The 26,565-nt window shown below is 48.0% G+C and overlaps 1 protein-coding gene across 3 annotated transcripts in view; it reads left to right on the top strand.

The window, feature by feature from the left end:
* The window catches only part of CACNA2D3 (calcium voltage-gated channel auxiliary subunit alpha2delta 3), an 875,732-nt gene that overhangs the window by 465,657 nt on the left and 383,510 nt on the right, over nucleotides 1-26,565 (top strand). For all 3 annotated transcript variants that reach the window (XM_051851529.3, XM_051851528.3, XM_089305523.1), the window contains one exon: nucleotides 5,665-5,778. In XM_051851529.3, the coding sequence (XP_051707489.1) occupies nucleotides 5,665-5,778 (114 nt within the window). The remainder of the gene's footprint in view (nucleotides 1-5,664; nucleotides 5,779-26,565) is intronic.

The following is a 26,565-nucleotide window of genomic DNA, read 5'->3' as shown; positions in this document are numbered from 1 at the left end:
CTGTAGGGGAGACACTGCCACCGAGAGAGAGTGCCGACCCCCAGAGCAGACAAGCATCTTAGACAAACCTTGGGTTTTCCTGGGTTCCCTCATAGGAGCAATCGTGGGCAAACCTTATTAGAAGTGTTGTGGAGCCCAGGAAATGTGGATGAAGGGAAAAGGCCTATGGGTGTGCTGAGAGCAAACAGGCATTAAATGGAGCAGGATGAGGTTTGGAGCATGAGCTGGGAGCACTCCTATGGCCACAGTAGGTCTTCAGGCAGCTCCGCAGGGGGAGCTGTTGTCACTTTGCAGGTGAGCCAAGCAAGGTTTGGGCAGCTGAGTGATTAGCTCCACGTTGCCCAGCTTGCATGTGCTGCTTCGGAGCTGGCTTCAAAACTCAGGGTTTTCATTCTCCGTTACACTGTTCTCTCAAGCCCTCGTTTCTAGACTCTTGCTTGCAATATTGTCTTTTGGGACAAAGAAGGCCATTTAGGGCTCAGTCATGAGCCAGTGTTATAATTGCTGGGGAGAAGAGAAAAGTAGGGAGGGGAGGTGCCAAGATGACCTCCTCGACGTAAACCCAAAGCCATCCCCTTTCCCTTCCCTGCAGGGCTGTTGGATACAGGTGATTAATGTTTATGTGAGAGTCCATGTTTTGGACAGTGCTTCTCTGTTAACAGTGTGTTAGTCATCTAGAAATGGAGTGGGCCAGGGCAAAGAGCCAGGCTGCTCCTTTCCATTCTGGTGTGAACCCTGAGTAGGCACCTTCTCTGGGCTCAGAGACGTGCATCTTAGCAGGTTCATTTGGCTGGCAATATTGCTAAGACTTGTCACATGTTGAAAATCCACTCCTTTTTTTTCCCCTCTCAGAAACCTAGAGGCTAGAACAGGAGGCGTCCACTCTATACCACGAGTCCCTTGTTTAGAAGTTTGCCCTGCTGTGAGTTTTTATTTTCCCACTCTCTGGCCTACGTGAGGAAGGAGACCATTGTCCTGGGGTTAAGTCTGTGGGCTCTGGAGTCAGCCTGGCAGGGCTGAGAAGCCCGACTTGGCCAGAGCTTGCTGTGTGTGACCTGAAAAAATCAGTCTCCGTCTAACCCTTACTTTCCTCATCTGTAATGTGGAGATAGGGTGGCCCCATACATGACAAGGCCTGGTGCAAAATGAAAACTCAGAGGCCTCTGTTCCCAGGTTTTGAGAGCAAGCACAGGGTACGCAGCATGGAGCTCAGGGTGCGGCCCCCGCAGCTGTGCTCATCACACATTCCCATGGAGCTGGTCCTGGTACCCCCTTGCTTGAGGGCTTGATGAAATGGAGCCTGGCTCCTTTCAGCAGTGGGGTGGCCTCGGCTCTGGTGGGCTTGGGCCACTGCTGCTGCTCTTGATGTTTGGGCCTGCCCCCTACTCACGTCCTCAGGCATGTCTGCTTTGCTTCCCTTCAGCTTTTCCCCAGCCACTTGTTCTCGCCTGCCACCCTGTCTCTGTCCATCCTGTCCTCTTACCTGTTTGCTCTCTGACACTGCTCAGCCGCTGTTCTCTGTTTCATGCCCTGTTGCACACTATTCTGCCAAGGTACTCCAGCACAAGGCTGGGGTCTGCGTGGGAGATGACCTTGTCCTCCCGGAGAGTCCTCCTGGGGGCGCACGGTGCACTTGCACATGTGACAGGTGCTGAGAAGCCTTTCAGTGAGCAGACCTTGTGATCCTGGGTTTGCGCTAGTGCCCACACTTACCCAGCACCTCCTAGACTCAGTGGCAGCATCTTGAAGAAGTCACAGCTCAACGAGCACCTACACATCTGGGCTTCTCCTTGTATTCTCCAAGAGGCTCTCAATTCACACCCCTACAGGGACTGCTGAGACACAGAGAAACCAGCAACAGTGGTGACTTTCCCCTTGAAGACTTGTGACGGAAGCAATTTTGAACAGGAACACCCGCACCCCATCCACCCACCTGCCTTGTCTTCACTTGCAGACACCCACCTGGAACCCAGCCAGTCAGGAAGCCAGGGTGCTGAGTGTAAGCTCCAGAAAGCAAGAAACTGAAGTACCAGTAAATGCCACACACAACTCTGCTTGAGACTGTTGGCTGTTGGCACCGTATTCTCTTGAGTGCACCTGTACCCCTTGGAGAGAAACATTTCCATCCCTATCTTTTGCCACTGGATTTTTTAAATAGCCAAATTTTTGACAAACACAGGGCTGGTTAATCTCCCATGAAAATGAAGTGTTATCTGTTTTCCACTTCATCAGTATGACCTTTAAGAGATATAATTCTCTTCCTGCATATTATGTCCGCCTCTGCACACCATTATGAAATAAAAAGCTATTTCTCACACACACATACACATGCAGAGAGAGAATTGAAATTGTGCTTGTAGCTGAGCTTAGAATGGTTCAGAAGTTACTATAATTAAATGGAGTTAATTCTGTCCTGCCATTACCTGCATTTCAGTTTGAATATTTGCTCAGATGACTTAAAGGCTTGTATTTGTTGATACAAATGACTTTGAAAGGAACATTCAAATAAACTTCTAAGCCCCTTCTAGCCATTGATCTCCACTGCATTCATTAGATTCTGTAAGAACACAGGGCCAGTTCTCTACAGCAGTTAGCATCTACCTTATCATGTGACAACTGCAATTATCTTTTTTGGCGATGAATGTGATCTTTGCAGTGATTACCTTTTAAAATTTTTTCTTAGCCAATTAAATAAAATTCGGTGACATTTCAAAGACTGTTAATCACAACCAAACGCTCTAAATGTCAGGATGCATTGAAATTTTCACAGCTAACTGATGAATCACTGAGCTAATTGTAGTTCATCATCGGGTCCTTGTCATTGTTATTATTATGGAAAACACTTTCATCACTCTTGCTATTCAATAAAAAAAAAGTTCGAGACAAATATGAAGAGAAGAGATATTACTCATCAAAGCGTTTGAATTTAATTGCATTCTTCAAAATTCTCCAGCAACACATTGCAGCAGAGATTATCAGGGACTTCTCCAGAGAGGAAAGTCATGTGTTTAAATAAACAGCTCCTGGCAGGCTTTTCCTCTCGTCTACATTATTCCGATATCTTCACTTCCCTCTCTTCCTTTCTTTTTGTGCTCAGAATGTTTTCAAATGAGCGGGTGGCAGGAACAACAACCTGGGGGCATCACGGCTCTCATCCCTTCTGGAGCTCCAGCTACCAGATGCACAGAGAGGCCATCTTTGCTCAGTGCTTGGCCACCTGCACTGAGCCCGTTCAGTGGTGGGAAGGGTGAGCTGAATGCAGCCCCCTTAAAGGCGCTCTAGAATAACCCACAGCTAAGACCAGGCTACCAGGCTGCCTCTTCCTACTCAACAAGGAGTAAGACGCATGATCACAGCACAGGTCTTGTAGCATCTCAGAGTAAAAAGGACAAAGTTGGACTATTTGACTATTTATTGAAACTGAAAGCTGGTTAAACATGGCTCTTCCAATGGGGAGAGGGCTCGATTAGGAGCCCTACCATGTGTCACCCTCTGCTTAAGGATGTCCATTGCAGAGTAGATTCTAGAGCTATACTGGATTGAAATGTGAGACCTGCCACGCAGTAGCTGTGTAACCTTGGAGTTAGCTATTCTCTCTGTTTCTCAGTTTCCCCAGCCATAAAGTAGATATAGCGATAGCATCGCCCTCGGAAGGTAAGAAGGATTAAGTAAGTTAGAGATTTACCCAACGTTTAATGTATGCTCAGCCTGTGTTGTAACAATCACATGAGGATGTTATTCATGTCTCACAACGGAAGAAGTGAAGGCTCAGGAATGAGAACTTACGTGAGGCACTTAGCCATGGTGCTGGGATGAGACTGGGTACTTTCTAGTGTTCTGTGCTACCCCAGGCATATGCTGAATTAGATTTGCTCTGTTCCAAGGCAGTTGCTTCCATCCATCCATCCATGCATTCAGTTAGTTATGTCTTCTCTCAGCCTACTGCAGCTTCAAATTCCACATCAGACTTCTACACGTACGGAGGCTGGGCATGGATGACTTCAACCTGAATGCTTTATTAGCTCTCTGCTTTGCCAGTGGCCAGCCAGCAAAGCCAGGATCAACCTCGGCCTTCCCCGTCGTCCTGGCCAATAGGTTGTGGTGTCAGACACGCTCCTACTCCGTGCCTCTGCTGTTCCTGTGTGCTTTCTCCTGAATACCCGCCCCCAGATGCTCACCTCCTCCAGGTCTTATTCAAATGTCACCTTCTCAGTGAGGTGTTCTCTGACTGCTTTTCTGAAGTCCCCCCTCCTCATTTGCTGTCCTCCTTCCCTGCTTTCTCCCTGCCCACCGCGCCATCATTGTCAAACGTATCTCAGTTGTGTGTGTCTTCCCACAGAGGTTCCATGGCTGCAAGAAAGAGGGGATTTTTGTCTGTTTCACTCCCAGCACTGTGTATGCACTTGATAAATAATTTTAGAATAAAGGAATACATTTAGCACACTACAGTGGAGGGAGTTTTTACTCTACTCCTTAAGGTGAAAGACTTTCTGTGTGTTTTCCATGCCTCAGTGATGTAATATCGTAAGATCGTAAAAGTGCATAGTGTTACTTTGAATTGCATCCTCAATAGTATTCATTAAAGGAAGTTTTTACCCCTGAGTCAGGGAAGGATACAGAGCTCTGGCAACCATATATGGCCAAGGTAGCTGCCCCTCACAAATGCTGCAGCTTTGACAATGCTGCATAAAGCTCAGCATTGACATTCAAGGTTTTGTGCACCAGCAGCCTCAGTCCTGGAACTTCATTATGCTCTGTGTACTGACATAAAGCTAATACATAATGTTTCATGCTAACAATATATATTTAAGACAAACCTTTAGGAAATAGTGCTTCGGCCTCTAATATTAATTGTCATGTTTCTGACTTTATTCTCTAATTGTCCAGAATCTCCTTGATTTTATTATGCAGTACATTCCTTAACTTTCAGACCTGTTTTGACTTTTGTAGGTATTTATTTCTTTCTTTGAAAGGCAGAGCTACAGAGACAGAGAGAGGAAGACTGGGAGAGAAGGATGTCTTCCAATATGCCCACTGAGATTTTGAAAAAGATGTTACCTTTCAGATATCCCCCGACTATATAATGTCTCCCTGAAAGGTTCTTGGCCTTGTTGTCTAAAATATGATCCATACTTGAAAGTAAGATAGGTTTTTTCATCCTAGAATCTTACTTTCACCCTCTGTGTGGCTTTTTTGAGCGGCAGATAGAGAGATACAGAGCTCCTGTACTGGTTCACTCAGGTGGGCCTGGGTCAGGTCAGCTCTGGGAGTGAGGAACTCAAGCCGGGTCTCCCAGGTTGGTGGCAGGACCCCATTACTTGAGTCCTCACCACTGCCCTCCAGGGTGCACATCAGCAGGAAGCTGGAATCAGGAGCCTGATACTTTGATGTGGGACACGGGCATCGTCACTGGTGTTGTAACCTCTGTGCCAAACTCCCACCCCGTGCCTGTGTGGTTTTTAATCCTTCTTGCAGTCCTCACTTAGGTTCAGGTTGCCAGCGCAGATGTGGCGATCTGTGTCTCAGTGACTTCTGTTTCCATGTTGCGCAATGAGCTCTTCTTCTGAGAGGCTCCCTAAGCCCACACTGTCATACCTCCAGCTGCTCACAGATACGTGCAGTTCTCTGACATGCATTTCATTTCCAACTTGTTTCCTTGCACAGTTCAACCATACGGGACAAGGAAGTATCTGCAGCCAGGCCATCATGCTCATAACTGACGGTGCAGTGGACACCTATGACACCATCTTTGCGAAATACAATTGGCCGGATCGCAAGGTAAGTTGCTCTCAGTGGTGGACGTGCACAGGAGCCCATGAAGAGTCTTCCCTGTGAGCCCCAGATGCTCCACCGAGAAGTGCCCATGTAGACTTAATCTCATCATGACCCATGTCTTCTCATGCCTTGTGTTTTTTGGTTGACTGAGAAGAAAACTCTAGCTTTCCTTATTTTTTGAAAGGAATCTCTTTCAGGGGAGGAAAGAGAAACACATGAAGACATGTTTGTGAAAGGATTCATTGTGAAGTACCCTGCCTCCCTCCTACACAATGCTTCTCTTTGTTTTTCTGCTCCTTGGAGCCAGAGCTGTTCAGTGGACTCCACAGCTTTGGGGTTGTAAAAGTCAGCCTTGGGGTCTTACAGCCATCTCCTTTGTACTGTGTTTCTGTCTTTCCTCCCTGGGCCCCCATTACCACCTAGAACCTTCCCTCCATCCTCCTATTCTGTTCCCAACTCTTGTCAAAGCTCATCTCTCCTCTGTTCTCATCTGTGCTTTGCTGTCCAAGTTGGGCTTCATTTATCTGATGAGCCCATATGTTTAGTATTAATTATTATTACTGGAATGCCTCAGTTCAGAGATTCCTTAAGCTGTGAACCAGTCTGAGTTGCCTGGAGAGGTTTTTAAATTGAAGATACCTGAACTCTACCCTGCACCCACAGAACCAAATATCCCTGGCAAGGTGGCCCAGTAGTTCCTGTCTTTAGAAAGTTTTTCAGATGGACACTGGCTAGCAGATTGGCGATTTGTGATCACCATCTCAGCTGAGGGTAGAGCTTTAGCAGTGAAGAGTGTTTCTTCAAGGCTGTACAAACAAGAAGTGAGCTCAGGAGAGAGAAGAATAGATCACGCACAACAGTGGTTCTCAAAGCCTCAGCGTCACCTGCGGGGCCTGCCCCCCACTCCCAGTGCTTCAGATTCAGCAGGGCTGCCTGGGGCCTGAGAGTTTACGAGTTCTGCCCCAAGCACTTCCCTGCTAGGAATCAGGTTTGCTCTTCTGTGGACACTGGCACCTTGCTTCCTTCTGTTTAGCTTCACAAGGACCCTGGTCTTCCCTCCATCAAATCCGTGCGCAGGTGTGTGGTTCTTGCTGCATATTCTTTTTTTTTTTTCCTTTTTAATGATTTGTTTATCTATTTGAAAGATAGAGAGGAAAAGGCAGAAAGAAAGAGATCTTACATACGCTGGTTCACTCCCGCACTGGCTATAAAGGCCAAGGTGGGCCAGGATGAAGGCAGGACCCCATGTGGTCTCCCATGTAGGTGGCAGGGGCCCAAGCACTCAGGCCATCTTCTGCTGCCTTTCCCAGGCCATTAGCAGGGAGCTCGATCAGAAGTGGAGCAGCCGGGACATGAACCATCACCCACCTGGGATGCTAGCCTCACATGTGGTGTCTTAACCTGCTATGCCGCAAATGCCAGGTTCTCCCACACTCTTTTGAAAAACTGTGGAACATTGTGCAGCATTTACAAGTCTGGAGAGATCATGAGCAATGGTTTAGTTTCGAGGGCATGCCTGACACTGTGGGGCCAACATTCCCAGATGGCAGTGAATGATGGGAACTGAGAAGTGGCCACCTGCTGATAGCCAGTGCTGAACTCTGGGCCGTGACCCTTGCTGCTCTCCATTGTTTATCCTTTGTCTACTCATTTGCCTTACCTGCCCATAGGTGTGGAGTTCCTACATCACCAGCCGTGTGCTGCTTCCCAGGCAGGCTGTGGATTTGTCCCATTCTCTTAGGACTGGCCTGAGCCTTCCTCTTCCAGCCAAAAGCCATTTCTCTGATCTGTCAACTCTGACTGCTAGGAGTTGTCTTGGCCTTTCTCATTGTTGTGCAGTGAGTCTATGAGTACAGCTTCTCTGCTTCTGAAACACCCAGCCACCCTACACTGCATGCATCACAGTCCGACAGAGAAGTGTGGTGCAGCCAGCCTGGGGTGGCTTCAAGAGTTCTGCCCCCTAGTGTTTATGTCCGGTATCTCATCTCTGAATAGCAGCTTCAACAACAGTTTTCAAATTGAAAAGGCTTAATCAAATTCCAATAAAAAGTCCTGACCATACCATCTTTTTTCTTCTTAATTTCACTAGTATGTTCTGCTGGAGTGTGGGCAGGACCTGTGATTTGATTCTAACCAACAAAATCTTATAAAGGTGAAGGGATTTTGTTTGCACTGGGTTGATTTTTAAGCCAAAGGGATATCACCCAAGGAGTTTTATTGAAAACTCTTCCAAGAGAATCTGGGCCTTCCATGAGTATAGAGAGACACTCCTTGTTGATGGAATGAAGTACTGGCGAAGAACTGTAGATAATTTCCAGGAGCTGACACTGACCTCAGCTAGAGCCAGAAAAATAACGGGGCCCTCAGTCTGATAGCCAGAGAAATCTGCCAGCTGACTGAGCTTGGAGGTCAGTTCTTCCCCACCCGAGCCTCCAGATGAAAACACAGCCCAGGTAGCACCTTCACTGAAGCCTTGTAAGACCAAGAGCAGAGGATCCAGCTAGGTGGTGCATGGACTCCTGGCCCATGGGAAATGCCAGGTGGCCAGTATTTTTTAAGCTGCAGTGGTTTTGGTTTTGGTCATTGCTTACACAGCAATAAAAAAGTAGTGCAAGAAAAGAGGAGATGGGAGAACAGAAAATCACTCAGCAGAGCAGTGCTATAAAAGCCCCAGTTAGAGGAGGACTTTGGTGCCATGGTGAAGATGCGACTTGGTTCACCTCCACCCCGTATCATAGTGCACAGTTCAAGTCCCAGCTCCGTACCTGATTCCAGCTTCCTGCTAATGCACACCCTGGCAGGCATCAGGGCTGGTTTAATACTTGGATCTCTGCTATCCGCATGGGAGACTTAGATTGAATTTCTGGCTCTTGGCTTCAGCCTGGACTAACCCTGGCTGTTTCAGGTATTCGAGGAATGACCCAGCACTGGGAGATCAGTCTCTGTCACTTTCTTTCTCTGTATCTCTCTCCTTTTCACTGTTTCTCTACTGAAAAATAGATAAAACTTTTTAAAATAGCCCCACTCCAGCAGGACTTAACCTAACATCAATTTATTGTTTCTGTGGGTTACCCCTGGTGGCCATTCTGTTCTACATGGTATGTCGGGTGTGTCAGGTGGAGTCCCTGATGAAGCTGCATCCAGCTGTGAGCTCAGCTGGGCTGCCTTGCTTCTCTCCCCTCCCTGTGGCTTCTCCCTCTCTCTCTATGCAGTGTCTAATCCTCCAGGAAAACACTGCGTGCCCACTCCCCCAGGATGGTAGCCTGGGCTTCCTTACAGTATGGCAGCTGGGAAAGCAGCAGGAAATGGGGAAGAGGCCAAGGTTGCACTGGTGGGTATCTTGTTGAAAAAACTACCTACCGCCTAGGCAGGGCCTGGCTCCAGGAGATGGTTCAGAGCAAGCTAGAAGAAGGAGTGCATTATGGGTGATTTATAGTGAGTCTATGCAGGCAGCATCATCATGGCCTGTGCAATGTGTCCCTTGCCAGCATTTCATTTCTGAGAGCAGAAATGAGGAGCTATTTATTCATTTACTGGATGCCATTTACTTTTGCTTAATATCTATTGGTTAGTGGCTTAACGGTTGCTCTTACACATTTGGGATAAAATATGAACTCCTGAATGTAAAGGGACTCGTTCCAGAATCTGCTCAAGAAATAAGCTGCATGCATTTAAATTAGACAAATGGCCTTGCTTGCCATCTCTGTGGTTGTTCTTATAGCTTAAAAAAATAGCTGTGGGATTATTTATCAGGAATGCCCCTGATATGCATAAGATGGAGAAGGAATACTTGGATAGTGAAGAAAATGATTAGTGGTTTAAATGATTAGTGAACAAAATTATTTGAGTGGCTTAAAGAAAGAGATGAAAGTGATGACTCCTAGACCAATTCAGGCCCATTGATAGCTGTTGCAGCCTGTGAGCTGTCAGTCATGTAAGTGGAGGGGTGGAGGTGGATGGTAGACACTTGTCTTCACGCTGCGACAGCTCTCCCCAGAGTGTGTACTGACCCTTTCTGCTCTTCTGCAATAGGTAGCTCTCTTTCTTCTCTCCCTCCAACTCACTTCTCCTTCAGTACTGCCATCAGCACTGGGATACTGTGCATACTGATGGGGATTATCCAGAAGTAGAGTGGCTGCAGGCTGCCCAATTGTGGACTGGAACCCAAGGCCTAAATGCAGGGTCTTCATAAATACTAAGCTGACTGGCCCTTTGAACCTGGTTTTGGTGGGGAGGCCTGGGCACGCAGTGGACCATAACAGCTTTCTGCTCACTGGACTAGCAGAGGCAACCCTCCAGGAATCAGATCTCTTTGCAAAAGCTCAGGAAACCAGAGACTCTGTCTTAGCTGAGGGTGCTGTAACAAACCATAAATCATGTAGCCTATTAAGAACAGAAATTTATTTCTCCCAATTCTCCCTACTGGAAGTTTGATATCAGGGTGCCAGCATGGTCAGGTTCTGGCGAGGGCCCTCTACCAACCTGCACGCTGTCAGCTTCTCGTTGTATCCTCCTATGGTGGAGAGTAGAGTGGAGGGACAGTCTCTTTTGTGACTCCTGAAAGGACACTAATCCCATTCGTGAAGACTCTAACCTTAAGACTTCTTCTAATCTTCATCCCCTCCCAAAGGCGCCAGCTCCTAACACTGTCTCATTTCGGGTTTCAACATGTGAATTTTGGAAGGACACACACAATCAAGTGTTAACATTCCCTGAATTCCAGCAAAATGGAATCTCCATAATCCTCATACTGTGGGGATCAAATAAAACCACCCCATCTTAGTACATCTGATTTAGGGAATGAGAATTGGCAAATAGTAGAGCACATTGTTACTTGTTTTTACTGTAGCTCAACAGGGACACGCTCACTGCCTGTGTGTACAGTGTGGATGGTGACCCGTGTTCATAGCTCCCCCTTGCCAAGGCTCTGGCGGGAGCAATGGAAGCAGTGCTGCAATGCTCTGTGGACCTCCTCTCCATACAGGCAGCCAGTGATAGCTCCTTCTTATCGATTGCTACGTGTCAGGTGCTTCTCTAAATACTTCCTATGTGTTTAATTCTCATAGAAACCACATGAGAATTAACAGGATACAATTACTATCTCCAGTTCCCAGGGGAGGAAAGCAAAGTGCCATGAGGCTGAATGACTAGCTGATTCAGGGCTGCACAAGGGAGGCCCCTGCAGTCCAACGCTAAGCCTTCTCCTTCACTAGGGTGAGACATCATAAGGCTGAAGCAAAATAAAATGACCTCCGGTCAGAGGAATCGCTGTCTATCCTGTGCACATTGGGACCAGGACGGTCAGTCCATCCCCTTGGCCTCCCTGTCCCCAAGTGCGGGTTGGTACTGTGTGCAGAACGTCGGAGATTCAGTGCTCTCACATGGAGAGGCAGGGGACAGCAAATTGCATGGCCTCAGGACAAGGCTGTCTGTGGCTGCCATGAAGATTCTCCTCTTCTAGAATGGCAGGGGGCTTCTTTGTTGTGTGCTGTGTGCTTTAGTACCATTTATCTCAAAGACGGAAGCAAGGGTGACAGCTGTGAGATTCATGGAGAGCACACCAGGGCTCAAGTCCACAGAGTACTTGATGGAAATTGCAAGGAAGGGGAAAAAAGAACTCTTGGTTTGGGGATAGAGGGGATCCCTTGATCATAGACTGGTTTGGGGCGTGAGGCTTTGAAGGTCTTCTGGAAATCCTGCTGAATGTCACTGTACTCTTAGGACAGCATTGTGGCATAGGGGGTAAGCCACCACTTGGGACACCTGCATCCCATATGGGCGCCGGGTCTGGTCCTGGCTGCTCCACTTCTGATCCAGCTCTCTGCTAACGTTCTGAGAAAGCAGCTGGAGATGGTGCAAGTAGTGGGGCCCCAGCACCCACATGGGAGACCTGGAAGAAGGTCCAGACTTCAGCCTGTTCCAGCCCTGGCCATTGCCACCATTTGGAGAGTGAACCAGGGGATGGAAGATCTCTTTATCTCTCTGTAACTCTGCCTTTCAAGAAAAAAATAAATCAACAAAAGAAGTCGGTGAGCTAGTGTCGCATAGATCTCCAGGAGGGGCTGTCTTGGGGTTGTTGCTCCAGGCAGGTCGCCCTCCTTGGCATCATTTGAAGATGAAGCCTCAAGGCAGCCTTATCCTGTGGCGGCAGGGGTGCTGACAGGCTCAGCTCTGCCGCTGCCCCTCTGTGTGCTTGTGAAATCCAAAACCCGCCTTTCTGCTCCCCTTCCTGGGCCATGTGCACCATTCCGGTAAGGGGAAGCTCTGAGCTAGGTCGGGACTTAATCCTTTTAGGACCTCAACTCTTCAGCAATTTCAGGCACTTTGGAAGGAATTTCCGATTCTTTATTTTTTTCCCCCTAAAATGACATTGTTCTCTTCGGACTTGCACATGATTTTTCAAAGCATTTCTTTGCCTGCCTTTGTGCCAGCTGAGCAAAGTGAACAAGCAGGCAACTTGGGGAGGAGTTCAGGTCCTAGGGCTGGCGTGGGAGGGCGCAGGGTGCCCTTCCTCCACCAGAATGCCCCATCTCCCCTCCGGCTCTGTCCATTCTTCACCCCAAAGGACTGGCTCACACAGGGGCTGGAGGGTGGCAGGCACTGTTGGCGGAGGAAATGGAGGGAAGGGGTTGCCAGAGGAGGTGACTTTTCCTGCAGCAGCTGTGAATTGAGGGCCTGCTATGGTCCAGACCGTGACTCCAGAGCCCAGGCGTGTGGGGCTGGTAAGACCCCTCCAGACAAAGTGCAGAGAGCAGTAACAGATCACAGGACCAGCAGGTGGACAGACCGGTTACTCAGGAGGAGCAAGACAGGCACAGGTCTGGAACAGTGCTTGGGTTGGCGGCAACCCTTGTGGACAAGGTGGCCAGAGAAAGGGTTGGGGCGGGGCTTTCCCAGCAGAGGAAAGGATGGTGTGTGGTGGGGTGGGGAGCAGGAGGAAGACTGGCGACTACAGCTAGGTAGGCACGGGGACTGCAACTCAGGCAGGGAGGAGCTAGCTCCTCTGGACTCCCATGAGCATAGTGAGGGTCTGGGTTTGTGACCCACGGGTAGTGGGAGTCCTGAGAAGCTGTTGAACAGGGGAGAGAGAGGCATCAGCTCATTATTTCTGGAAATTTGCTCTGGTGACTGTATGAAGAATCAGGCCAGCAGACACGGGCTGGGGCTGTGCAGGCAGCTTTGGTTGAGTTCTTCGTCCTTGCTGATTTCAGCAGATAGGGGGTCCGGAGCATCGTCTGGCGAAGGCTTGAGGGTGCCCCACCTTCTCGCGGCTGTTTCCCTTGCAGGCTCCGTTTCTCTGTCTCCCCCATCCTCCTCCCTCCCTGACTGAGGTCATGTCTTGGGCTAAGAGCTTTGGGTGAGTGGTGTCATTGCTGTATCTCCTCAAGGCTGATCAATCCTGAAGCTGTCGCAGGAGAGTAGCAGGGACATTCATTTCTTGTGGTTGCTCAACAGTATGACAGCAAAAGGCGTCTTCAGTTGCTGTGCTGGGGGCTTGCGCGGACCCTCCTCACAGCTGAAGAGACAGTCGACATGGTTCGTTGTCTCCCGGTTGGCTTTTAATTACTTCTGCTGCTGTTGGACATCTTGTGACTGCAGCAAGATGAGCATGGCAACACAAGTTAGGAACAGGACCCACTGATGCGCAGCTGCCCAGGCATTGAAAAATCACTTCACGTCAGGGGCTGGAGATGGCTTCTCACATCGTCCCTGGCCACAGTTGCTTCCGTCCCTCTTTCTGGGCGTGGTGTTGGAACTTTGGGCCCCACCCAGGTACCTCTGCCTTCAGAAAACAGGTGTTAGTCATGTGTGTTCCACCAAGTAACCTCTATCATCATCCAGCAAATGGCTACCTAAGGTGCCACACTTTGGAGAAGCCTGCACCCAGCCATAGGATGGGAAGAGGCAAACACACTCCTTGCCTTACTTCATTATTTAATGCTTTGCTCTGCCCATTGCTGTTATTATTATTACTTTTTTTTTTTTTTTTTGGTGATGGCCTGAGAGAGATAGAGAGGCAGACATGGGGAAAGAGAGCTCTCATTCTTGGGTTTACTTCCAAATGCCCAGAATGGCTGGGGCTAGGCAAGGGTCAAAACCAGGACCTGGGATTGCAGTTTAGGTCTCCCTTATGGGTGGTAGGGATCTAAGGACTTTATCTATCACTGCTGCCTCCCAGGGTCTGCATTAGTAGGAAGCTGGAGGCAGGAGACAGAGCTAGGTATCAGACTCCAGTAATCTGGTGTGGGATGCAGGCACCACTTAGCAGGTATGTGGACTGCAGACCTGCCCTAGCACCAGTTCTCATTTTACAGGCGGGAGGACTTGCACCAAAGAACTGAGCCAGAGAGCTGGGAGTCATGGAGAATCGGCCATGTCAGACTTTGTCACACTGTGGGGCAGCAGAGCCACGGAGGGCTTGGTGCACAGGGACCTTTCTGAACGTGTGTCATGAGTTCCGTTCTCTGCAGGTGGGGCCTTGGCCTGGAAGGTTAAGAGGCAGCTCATAAATTGAACTTTGTGACTCATAGGGTGTTTAGTCAACCTGGAGCACACGGAGAAATGCCAGTCGGCCCAGTCATGTTCCCAGAGAATCAGGCAGCGGCTGGCCAGGGGCAGACACCCACCAGCTATTGAAATACAGAGAATTGAATGTTATGAGTTGCTAACCGGGTATTGATGAGATGAAGGGGCAAAAGAGAACTCTAGGGGACCGTGGAAGCAGCGACTGCGGGAAACAGTTGTCCCCTGTGGCTGGTGAGGGAGGGGAGAGAGCGGAGGGAAGAGAAGAGAAGAGGTTATTGCTGAGGTTTAGAAGTATGCAGGAGAGGACCCATGGGGCTGGGACCCAGGCCCCTCAGGACGTCACGCTGGCCAGCTAGCGCTATGGTCTCTGATCTCAGAGGAGGGGCCTGTGGGGCCGGGACCCGGACTTTGGAGGGGGAGGTGAGAGCGACTCTGTGAGTGTTGGGAAAATCAAATTCACTGAGTGCCCTTGGGACAAACGGCCTCTGGCGGTGTGAAGGCACTGCAAGGAGAGGAGGCGCTGGGCACAAGAAGCCAGCGGGAAGCAAACAGGGTGGAGTAAGTGCCTCCCTCAGCATGGCCTCCCCTGTCGGCCCTGTTGGCCAGACCCCAGGGACAGCTGGCAGAGCAGAAATGTGGCTTAGAGAGTCTCAGCCTAGCCCCAGCCTTACAAAGCCTGGTGAGTTTGGTGCTGGGATACAATAAATTATTAGCTGGCACCCCCAGTAATAACGGGGAGTTGGGCAAACAAGTACTAAACGTATGTCAGCTTTTAATTTCCCGAGTTTTTTCTTTCTCTTGGACTGCTGAGTGGGGTTCCTGGGGTGTGGGTGAGGGTGGGGGGCGTTGGTTACTAATGGAAAGAGAGTGGTGTCTACATGCTGACATGTCTGTAACGAGAAGCTAACGATACATATCTTGCTGTGTTAAGAATTCAATGAGATAATTTGCTGCCAAGCACAGTTCTGGGCACACAGTAGGGAGAGTACATGATGTCTGCAGTGCCGTTGTTGTCAGCCTGTGGTGTTGTTGAAACCTCTCTGTCGCCAGTGCGAGGTGGGCACAAGACAGCACAGCGGTACTTTTTCAGATGTGGGCTGTAGAAAGTGCTCTTTTACCCCTGAATGTGGATTAATCTTGTGTGTTGTCTTGGTTGACTTCTAAGGAGATTAAAGCATGCAGCTAAATTTCCAAAACATTTCCAGGCCTTGCCTTTACCTGATTCGTGAGTAAAAATATATGTAGTATCCTTTTTTTACCTAAACTTTGAGTATCTATCAAAATATACCAAGAAATAGCTGGCCATTCAGTACCATTAGTTAATGAGGAATAATAATACTCATCATTTCAGACAAGATTCAGGGAGGAGGCTCTGTGGACTGTAGTTTCTTTATTTAGAAAATAGGGAGGGGTTTGTTGTCATTGGGGAGTAGCAAGTCCTTGGAGGGGAGGAGATGGCTGGTGGAATCCTGAACAGAGATCAGCGGGTGCATCAAAGGACACTCGCTTGGGCCTGTTGTCTTGCTGTGAAGACAGAAGAGGACAGAGACTTGGTAGGGTAGGTTAGGGTGTGTGTGTGATCGACTCTGGGTTGGTTTCAAAGCCCGTGCCTCTGTTAAACAGCCCCAGTGTTTCCTTACCTCATTTACTCCCCCAGCAAAACAACCGGCTGTAGGTGACTGCATGGGAAACCTCACAATGGCCTGTCTGTGAAGGACCATGGCCTGGGAACTGGCTGGACCCAGGTGAATGCAGCTCTTCTCTTGCCTGGAGCGCTGGCCGAGGTTTAGTCCCATTTTGTACGCTCGTTATCTCATCAGGAGAGCCGGTGTTTATTTCCTTTATAGGCAGCCTATGGAATCTGAGAGACACACTTTGGAACCCAGAGGGCAGTGGTGCCAGTGATTCTAACCCCCCCTCCCCACCTCTACCCCAGCCCCCTAGTGCCCTACTGGCTCTGTACTCCATGCTGAGTTGAAGCCACAATCCTTACTGTGGTCAACAAGGCCTGGCCTGTTGGGTGCCCGTCCGTTCTGACCTCCTGTCCATTGCTGTCCCCTCACGCTCTGCACAGCCCAGTTCTCAGGCATGCTGGGCTCCTGGTCAGTCTGGGGATCTGCACTTCCTGCTGTCTGTCTGGGACATTTTGCTCCTGGGTGTCCACAGCGGCTCACTCTTCACTTCCTTCAGGACATTGCTCTGACAGCCCCTACCCAGCAAGCTCTACCCTGAGTCTCTGAGTTAAAGTTACCCCTACATGCTGGCCTCCACCTTGCTTCGTTACTGCCTTCCTTTCATTGATAACGTTTTTCCTCTTGAAACACAGTAGGTCAGCATCATAGGGAAGTGACTTGCATGTGCTGTCTCATCTACTGGAAGGAGAACCCGGGGGCCCGGGGCACGGCATCTGTTCTGTCCATCCGTGCCTGATACACAGCCTTCCTGGCAGGAGGGAATGGATGCTGGCTGAGCACAGGGCCGGCGGGACCTCTGAGATCTGAGATCCTCGCAGTCCCTTCCAGATGGGGGTATTTGCAGTCTGTCCCTTTTACAGAAGAGGCCGCTGACTGACAGCGGGACTTGCTAGTCCTTCCGTGGAATCTGCTCCCCAGCACCGCCTGCTGGTCTGGGACCTTGGCTGCAGAGAGCGGGAAGCCTGTCCCTGTGGACAGGACTCCTGTTCCCCAGGAGTGTGAACAGAACTCCTGTTTCCCTGGAGGGCAGGTGTCCAGGGATGTGGCGAGAGCTGCAGAGATGCATGTCCTGTGTTCTAAACAGTGCTGGACTTTCAGGAAGACTGCCATGGATCAGAGGGAGGGACCTGGGGCAGGAGAGGCTTCCCGGGGAGAGACTTCCCAGCCCTTGAACCTCTCCATGGTACCGGCTGCAGGAATGTAATTATCTCTGCCGTGTTTGTCTTGTCTAGCAGACAATAAGCTTGATTCTGGTTTTGTGTTTTTGCAAAGCTTTAGTACCCAGCACAGGGCCAGCTGCAGAGTACGTGTTCAGGAGACCTTGTGGAAGTAAGAACAGGTAGATGTAGGGCAAGGCAAGGCTCCTGCATCCTCCAACTGCCTCGTGTATCTAATGCGATATGCACACAGAGGCGTGCTTTCCCCTTTGAGTGTGATCCTAACAGCCCAGGGGAAGATGTCCCAGCCCCAAACCCCCTGACACCATCATCCTTGCACCTCCTGGTACTTCACAATTTTTGCCACTGTGTGGTTCGAGCACAGAAGAGCCCATTGCTTTCTTTGCTGGCTTTCTGTGTAGAGAAGTCACCCTTCTGCCTCATAAATGAAGCTCGTCTTCCAGGAGGTTTGGGGAACTCTGACACTCTCCACAGGCAACCCTTGAGTTCCCTCTTCAAACATCTGGGGATAAAACCTGAGACTCGGGATGCCAAATGACCTTGGCCATCACCCTGTTATCTGTCTGACCACCCCTCCCCTAATCGCTTCTGTGAGAAGCACAAGGGTAGGAGACAATGGTACAAAGGGACTGTGTTCCATTCCTGTGGCCCAGCACCTCTGGCCTGGCTGCTCTTGGTCCCTTCACTCAAGCCTGGACTCTCCCACAAGAGATTTTAAAATCCTCCAGAATCCCCACATCCAGCTGGAGTTTGGTCCATGGTTTGCTGCTCCCCAGTGAAAAAGGAGACTTTGTTCTCTCCTTTTTGGCCCTCTGGGATCCTTATCTAGAAGACAGCTGAGGGTGGTGACTCGTGGGCCTCCTTGGCAGGGCCCTGAGTGAGCTGTGTGCTGAGTGTTCTGCTGCCTGGCGTGCCTTGTTGGAAGGCAGAGAGGCCCGTGTGGTAATCTGCTCTGGAATGCAGACTGCAAGGGAGATGTCAAGGGGGGATTAGCTCCAGGGCCCTGAGGCCTCCTGGGGCCCAGTGGGAGCCCTGCAACAGATTTGCAAGGTGCTCTCTGATTTAGGGAGAGGTAACCCTGATGGAGCCAGCACCCAGAGCCTTTTGGGTCGGGTTGCTAAAGTTTTTGGCATGCTCAGCGCTTGCTTCTGTGAATCTGGCCCTGGGAACCCATGCAAATGTGAAGGCTTTTACAGTTTGGATGACTGTCATTTTGCTTTCATTATGGTTTGCTTCTGTGCCTCGGTGGGACAGAGGCACAACGTGATGGCTGTAGAATTTCAAAGACTGCTGCAGTTTAGAACTCCAAATGGAACGATGTCGGTACAAGCCAGAGCTGCTTCCCGGCACAGGTGTTTTCTCCCCCACAGAATAATGACTTTAGCCCTCCTAAAGGACTGACTGATCCCTTCCCTTCCTCTCAACCTCGGAAACAGTTTTTACGAGCTCTTCTCATTAAACAGAAATCCCAGGCCCCTTCAAGAAAAAAGTCCAGAGAGAGCCATAGCAAGCCAGAGTCTAAGAATCGGCACCTTAATGTCAGGAGAAAAGGGGTGGAGTGCGGATTCCGGGGTGTGGGCCTCTGCTTCTGCTCTCGTAGGAAGAATTCTTAAAGATCCCCATGGCACTGCTGTGGGTTCACCAGGAATGGCAAGAACCTGATGTTTCCGTCTTTGAGGCCTTAAAGGAATTTCCTGAGAAACAGCCATTTGAACAGCTCATCCAGGCATCTTAGAGTTCAGAGTTCTGACCTGAGTTATGTTTTTCTTGTAAAGATTTATTTCATTTATTTAAAAGGAAGAGTGACAGAGCTAAAGAGACACACAGAGAGAATGAAAGAGATTTTCCATCTGCTGGTTTATTCGTAAAATAGCCACAATGGCAAGGCTGTGCCAAAGCCAAAGCCAGGATCCTGGAGCTTCATCTGGGTTTCCTACGTGGTTGGAGGGGCCCAAGTATTTGGGCCATCTTCCATTGCTTTCCCGGGCACATTAGCAGGGAGCTGAATCAGAAGTGGAGCACCTGAGACTCAAACTGGTGCTCCCTCGTGGGATGCCAGCACTGTAGGTGGCGGCTTAACCCACTATACCACAATGCCAGCCCCAAGTTGTTTTTTTAAATATATATGCATATTCATATGTACATTAAAATGATATAAATCCTTATATTTGGCAAAGCATCCCCTGACCACAACTTCTCTTCCTATTATCAGCTTTCATGCTACCTACCATTTTCATTAATGATTGCTGACTCAGTGTGCATTGTAATGGCCATACCAGTAAATACCACGCCTGTTACCACTGAATTACCAGCATGCAGTATGTTGGCATAGAGTAACTTCTTCCTATGAAGTTGCACGTGTGTGTGTAGATGGGTGAGTGTGTGTACAGATGGATGGGTGGTGGGTAGATGGTGACTTTAAGCCTCTGTGCCACCGGGGAATGGGCCCAAGCATATGCTGGCAGGGCTGGAAGGACTCGGCCTCCCCTGGCTCACCTGTGATCTCTGGGAGCTTAGGCTTTATTGAGCAGAACAAAGAAGACTCTCAAGTGAGCATCCCTGGTCCTAGCAGATTGCATACTGAGTGTGGCTTGCTGCAGAGTTTAGGCACAAAGTGACTGTTTTGGGGGAATGTGAAGGTTCAGAAGTCCTCTGGGGGAAGCCAAAGTTCCCATAGGGTGCTGTTTGTGGCCTCTCTGTACCTGTCTTCCAAAGGCCTTGCTTCCTCCACATCGCAGCCCTTGCCTGCTCCTTCGGCATGAGCCAACAGGAGGGTATGACTAGTGCCCTAGGTGGAATGCCTAAGAGCACTTAGAAGAAACAGAAAAGAAACACAGCTTCTCAGTGTTCATTGAGAAGCTGAAACCTGTTAAGAGTAACCCTGAGTTAGAGTTTCTTGCAGTCGAAGGGCAGAGAAGCTGGGTTTGAGGCCTGACTTAGTTTTGAGCTGTGTGATCTCCAACAAGCCACTTGGTCTCTGAGTTTCCAATCTGCAAAACAGCCTTCCTGACAGTATCTCCTTCCCAGTTATTGTGGAAGAACCAAATGAGCAAAGGCCTGCGGTGGTACCCTTTCTTCCATGGAGCCAGTGAGGGCAGGGAGTAAAATTCTTGATGGCAGAGAATTGAACGAATGAATCAAGATCCCCCAAAAGACCCTGATGGAACTCGAGCCTGAGAATGAGCAGGTGTTTCATAGGCGTTCTCCAGGCTTTTCTGGAAAGATCCTTCCGTGTCCTTGCTGTGGCTCATGTTTTTGTGGAGTTCATTTTAAAATTGACCATCACAGTAGACCAGCCTCTGTTCCCACTTGGCCTCCAGGGCCTGCCCCATTGTGAGTTTTGGAATCTGAGCCAAAGAGCGGCTTGGTTGTTTTGGAGACAGTGTGAGTGTTCTGCTGTCCTCAGCCCTGTCTGGGGCCCAAGGGGACCGTGTGGGCAGAAGCGTCCACCCCTCGCCCGCTTGGGCCTCTCACAGTTACCTCCTTGGTGACACAGCCTTCAAGGGGCTGAGACTTTGATCAACCTGTGGCGGAAGGTTTGCGTGAAACCCTTCCTGGTTTTCCTTTTTTGAAACACAAATGGGATCTGGAATTGATCCCAGATAAGGCATCTGCCTCTTAATTTTACTTCAGAGGGGCAGAATGACAAGACAGGCAATGAAGACAACTAAATGCATTTATGATTTATGCCCCCTGTGATAAATCAATGGATGATTTCTCCCCAAAATGTAGTCACTGCCCCGCTAACTCAGAGCAGCTGACACATCTGTGAGCTGCAGGAGGGGGTGGGGGCCGAGCCCCTTCCCTGCCATGTGCACGCCAGTTCTGGAGCCCAGCAGCACCCCAAGGATCAGGTTTTGGACATGGGAGCCAGGAGGGCGCCAGTACACAGCCGGGAAGATGGCAGCTGCACTGCCCCCTCGTCCTCCTCCTGGCCTTGTTGGCTTTCCTGAGGCCTGTCCTTGGTTCGTCTCCAGCATTCCTTTCTGTGCTGGCCTTCGTGTGTGCTGAGTTAGATTTTTCCATTCCCTAAAGGTGACTTGGGCAGGCCCGGTTCTCACCAGAGTCCCTCCAAGCAAGGAAAGGGAGTGGAAAATTGCATTAACTCTTTCATTCACTCCAGCTGCGCCGTGCCCCATCTGAGATGGCAGGACGGTTCAGGCCCAGGGGCCAGGTCAGGCCTGTGGCAATGGCTTTCTGGAGCACTGACCCAGGGACAATGTTGAGAGCCCATCTGGCCAGAGGTGACTGGGGGCAGAGTCCACCTAGCACATGGCCTCACCATCCTTTCCCTTGAGGTTTCTTCATATTCTGAAGCCCTGACCGTGCCTTTCTGAACCACAAAAGCCCTACCTACATGTGCCAGCATATTCTGTCTTTTAAAATTGTCAAAACTGTTGTGCCATGTCTTGCCTGCTTGGTAGTCTCATAGCTCCTGGAATGCTTACTCCCTCACTGCTGTTTTTTTCTTCCTCTTCTTTTTTGGCATGATCCAAAGCTAATTTATCTGAAAGTAATGTAAGCTTTATGGGAGGAAAGTCCCATATCATTTTATAAGTTACCTGAAGATGAAACTGCCTGGCTGCACCTTCCATTTTTCTCTTGTTGAAAAATGTCGGTGTTCCTCCATTGTTCCATTTTTGTTGTTGTTGTTTGTTTGTCTTTGCACAAACTTGAGACTGTGCAAAATGCCAAATCTATTCCCTAGACCTAGATTGGGAGGCAAGACTCCCTGATGGGAAGAGATGGAGTGAGCAGGTCCAGACTTGGCTCTTTGTCCAGGGGATAGGTGAAGTTGAGGAAGCTCCTAATTGAAGCCGAAGGAGGGAAGGGGTAGAGAAGCCTGGGCCATCCCTGGCTAGAGGTGGAGGCCCTGACTGTGGGGTAGGACACTGGGGGCTTCAGCTGGAATCTCTGATCCTGGGGCCAGATAGCGCTGTTCCACAGGGCTGTGTATAGAAGGGCAAACAGCCAGCCGGGAAGGGTTGTGCATTTGGTGTCTCTGCTGGTCCCTCGTATTACCATTGTTCCAGCCAGAAACAATATACCTGCAGCTGTGTTTCTGGAGGGCAAGGGGGACATCTAATAATATATCGGGCTGATCTAAGCTGCCTTTTCTCCAGTGATCCCCCAAGGGGAAGGTAATATACTTCCTCTTTATGCTACCCAGTGGTACTCATCAGAAACCATCGCCGTGGAAACTATTTGTCCTGTTTGGTCCCCTTCTAGTAGGGAATCATAAATTAAAGGAGTGCGATAGATTCTGTTTAATGCCAAAATGAAATCTTCACATACTTTGCTGGATGTTGCATAATTAGTTGACTTCTCAAAGGAGTTCTAATTATGCCTATGGAATCAGCTCAAGATAATGAAATGCATTCATCTCTCTGGCAAGCCGTCTGTCGCTTAGCACGGAGCTGGAGAAGTCCTCTGGGCTTTGCCTTCAAGCTCACCCAGCAAAGCTTTATTTACAGCCGCAGAACTTGGAAATGAAGCACAAAGTTATTTTATGGTGTACTTCTTTTTTATTCTCTCTCAGAAAATCAGTTTTCCTTAGCTTCATAGGCAGTGTAAATGACCGTGTGCTTATACTAGTCCCAACACATAAAGGTTTCTACCACCCCCGTGTGCATTAGTGAGGCTCAGGGTGCAACAAAAACTGCCAGAGAGGGGAGGAGAACAATGACAGAGGGCAAAAGGAATGAGTTCCTTGACCTTGAAGTCTACAAGCTTTAACATTAGCACTCAGTAACAGAGCTCACTCAATAGGTGAGTACATGGCTGGGTGGGAGGCTGAGTATTTGGATGAATGGATGAGTATTTAGTCAGGAAGGGATAGTAACAGAAAAGAATTAATTCAGAAAAAAATCTGCCTTATTCTGTATTTTTTAGGCAGTGAATATGATGAAGAAAAAAAAAGATGCTTGTCCCTAGTTTTTATTCATAAAAGGGAAACTCAAGCTTCTCTTAATTTATCAATAGACAATGTTGAAAGTTTACAGCTGAGATTTGGGAAAAGTTGACTTGGGAAAAATAGAAGAAATGTCTGTGACAAAAACCAGATAAAAGTCTCCCTTTCCAAGAGCATAAACTGTAAGATCAAAATGCAGTGTTTATAAAATAGTTGTTGGTAACCCAACAAAATGAGAACATAGCTGTGCTAAGATTTCCCTAGAAGTAGATTGTTCCCTGTACAGGCGTTTGGTATGGTGATTAGGATGCCACTTGGGACACCAGCATCTGATGTCAAAGAGCCTGGGTTAGAGTTCCAGTTCTACTTCTGATTCCACCTTCCTGTTAATGTGCACCTTGGGAGGCAGCGGGTGATGGTTCAGGTACTTGGGTCCCTGCCATCCATGCGGGAGACTGGTATTGAGTTTTAGACCCCTAGCTTTGGTCTGACCCTGGAGGCATTTGGGGAATGAACCAGTAGATGTTCTTCTCTCCCTGTCTACATCTCTCTGCCTTTCAAATAGAATAAATAAAGATGTAAATAAAGCAGGAAGTAGATTGTTCTATAATGTATGAGTGGAAGGAACTCAGGCCAAGAATGAGCCCATCAGAGTGAAATTTGTGGAGGGTCGCTGCCTCAGGTTCTCTATTTGGTAATGAAGATGGCCTGTGTGAAGAGCAGATAATCCAACGTTGATTCAGAAAAGGTTGGGGGTGCCTACTCATTTTCCTCCTCCAGTTTAAGTTCTCATGATTCTCTTCTGATAGCTGCAGATGCCAAGGCTTTTCTTTTTTAAATATAACCATATTTTACTTTATCTTATTTTATTTTTAGGAACATTTTATTTAATGAGTACAAATTTCATAAATACAACTTTGGGAATATGGTGATTCTTCCCACCATACCCGCCCTCCCACCCCCACTCCTATCCCACTTCCTCATCACTCTTCCATTCCCAGTACCATTCACCATTTAAGATTTGTTTTCAATTAACTTTATACACAGAAGACCAATTCTATTCTAAGTAAATATTTCAACAATTTACACACACACACACGCATACACATACACACAAAATATTAAAAACTGAGGACAAGTTTTATAGTTAATTCTCATAGTACAACTCATTGAGGAGAGAGGTCCTGCATGGCAAAGTACACAGTGATTCCTGTTGTTAATTTAACAATTAACACTCTTATGTATGACGTCAGTGATCACCCAAGGCTCTTGCCATGAGCTGCTAAGGCTATGGAAGACTTTTGAACCCACAGTCTCCATCAGTATTTAGATAAGGCCATAAGCAAAGTGGAAGTTCTCTCCTTCCTTCCAAAAAAAAGTGCATCCTTCTTTGATGGCCCCTTATTTGCACTGGGGTCTCATTCACCAAGATCCTTCATGTAGGGTTTGTTGTGTTTTGGTTTTGTGTTTTTTTTTTTTTTGTTTGTTTGTTTTTTGCCACAGTATCTTGGTTTTCCATGCCTGACATGCTCTCATGGGCTTTTCACCCAGACCACAATGCCTTAAAGGCTGATTCTGAGGTCAGAGTGCTATTTGGAGCAATTGTCATTCTATGAGTCTGCTGTGTGAACTGCATTCCAGTTTGGAACATTCTCTCCTTTTTAATTTTACATATTATCATTACCAAACATTTGATATTATTTATATGACCCCTTTAACACTTATTCCTATCTATATGATCAATTTAACACTTAATGTGATCACTTTAACACTTCAGATGGGGCCGGTGCTGTGGTGCAGCAGGTTAACACCTTGACCTGAAGCACCAGCATCCCATATGGGTGCCGGTTCAAGACCTGGCTGCTCCACTTCCCATCCAACTCTCTGCTATGGGCTGGGAAAGCAGTAGAAGATGGCCCAAGTCCTTGGGCCCCTGCACCCATGTGGGAGACCCAGAGGAAGCTCCTGGCTCCTTGCTTTGGATCGGTGCAGCTCTGGCCATTGCAGCCAACTGGGGAGTGAACCACTGGATGGAAGACCTCTCTCTCTCTCTCTGCCTCTCCTCTCTATGTAACTCTGACTTTCAAATAAATAAATAAATAAATAAATCTTTTAAAACACTTCAGATGATATATTTTGACATTATTACCACACACCTTAATGGGATTTGGAGTCCTATGACAAATTTTTAGCTGTAACCTTAGAAGTAAGTCCATAGAAATACATGCAGAACTGTACACCTTTACAGTTAAAAATTTCCTCCTCCCTCTCTTGTTCTCACTCTTATTTTTTACTGGATCTATTTTCAGTTGACTCTATTTTTTAATTATTTATTTATTTGAGTGTCAGGAGTTACACAGAGAGAGAAGGAGAGGCAGAGAGAGAGAGAGAGAGAGAGAGGTCTTCCATCCTTTGATTCCTTCTTCAATTGACTATACGCATATGATTAATTCTGTGTTTGGTAAAAAGTTCAACCAATGCTATTAAGAAGGAAAAAAATTACTGTTCCTCAACAGTCAAGACAAGGGCTATTCAAGTCATTGCTCCTTAAAGTGTCAATTTCACTTCTACAGGTTTCCTTTTAGGTACTCTAATAGTTATCACAGAACTGGCTTATTTCACTAAGTATTATGTTTTCCATATTCACTCATTTTTTTTTTTTTGCAAATGACTGGATTTCATTTTTTACCACTGTATAGTATTCCATAGAGTATGTATCCCATAATTTCTTTTTTCCAGTCTTCTGTTGACGGGCATTTAGGTTGATTCCACATCTTAGCTATTGTGAATTGAGCTATAATAAACATGGAGGTACAGATAACTCTTTTATTGCTAATTTCATTTCCCTTTTGTAAATTCTGAGGAGTAGGATGGCTAGGTCGTATGGTAGGACTATATCCAGATTTCTGAGGTATTTCCATACTGTCTTCCATAGTAGTTTTACCAGTTTACATTCCCACCAATGATTAGGATACTTTTTTTCCCACATCCTCACCAGCAGCCAAAGGCATTTTTGCCATGATGTTACTTTCTCTGAAAATCCACCCCTTGAAATACAGAGATATAAAGAAAGGCTTTGAAAAATGTAAAATCTAGTTTTCCTATGACAAACAGTCAATCTTATTTGAAACCTGTGATTTTGAGTGACTGGGTGATCACCTAGTGATGTTAGAAGAACTTGAACTTGCATTATGCCCAGCATGGTCACAAATGTGTTGTTTCACCAAATGCTTTTTATCTGCAACTGGAAGCAGCAGAGTCCTTGTGAGAACCTGTCCACGTGGTTAGTGGTGACATGCCAGGGGAACTTCTGTGGGTAGTTCTCTGGCTCCAGGGGTAGATTTTCCTTTCATCAAAAGAGAGATTGGAGCAGATATTGGTGCAACTATTAAACTGCTACTCAGGATGCCCACATTTTTTCTTGTAATGTCTTGGCTCTAGTCCCCAGATTCCATCTCAATTCCAGGTTCCTCCTAATGCA

Source organism: Oryctolagus cuniculus, chromosome 10 (assembly GCF_051225735.1).
Source record: "Oryctolagus cuniculus isolate XC-2025 breed Fujian yellow rabbit chromosome 10, ASM5122573v1, whole genome shotgun sequence".
In the NCBI taxonomy this organism is placed as follows: Eukaryota; Metazoa; Chordata; class Mammalia; order Lagomorpha; family Leporidae; genus Oryctolagus; species Oryctolagus cuniculus.
Note: the sequence above shows the minus strand (reverse complement) of the source record. Positions and strands in the feature narration are given on the sequence as shown.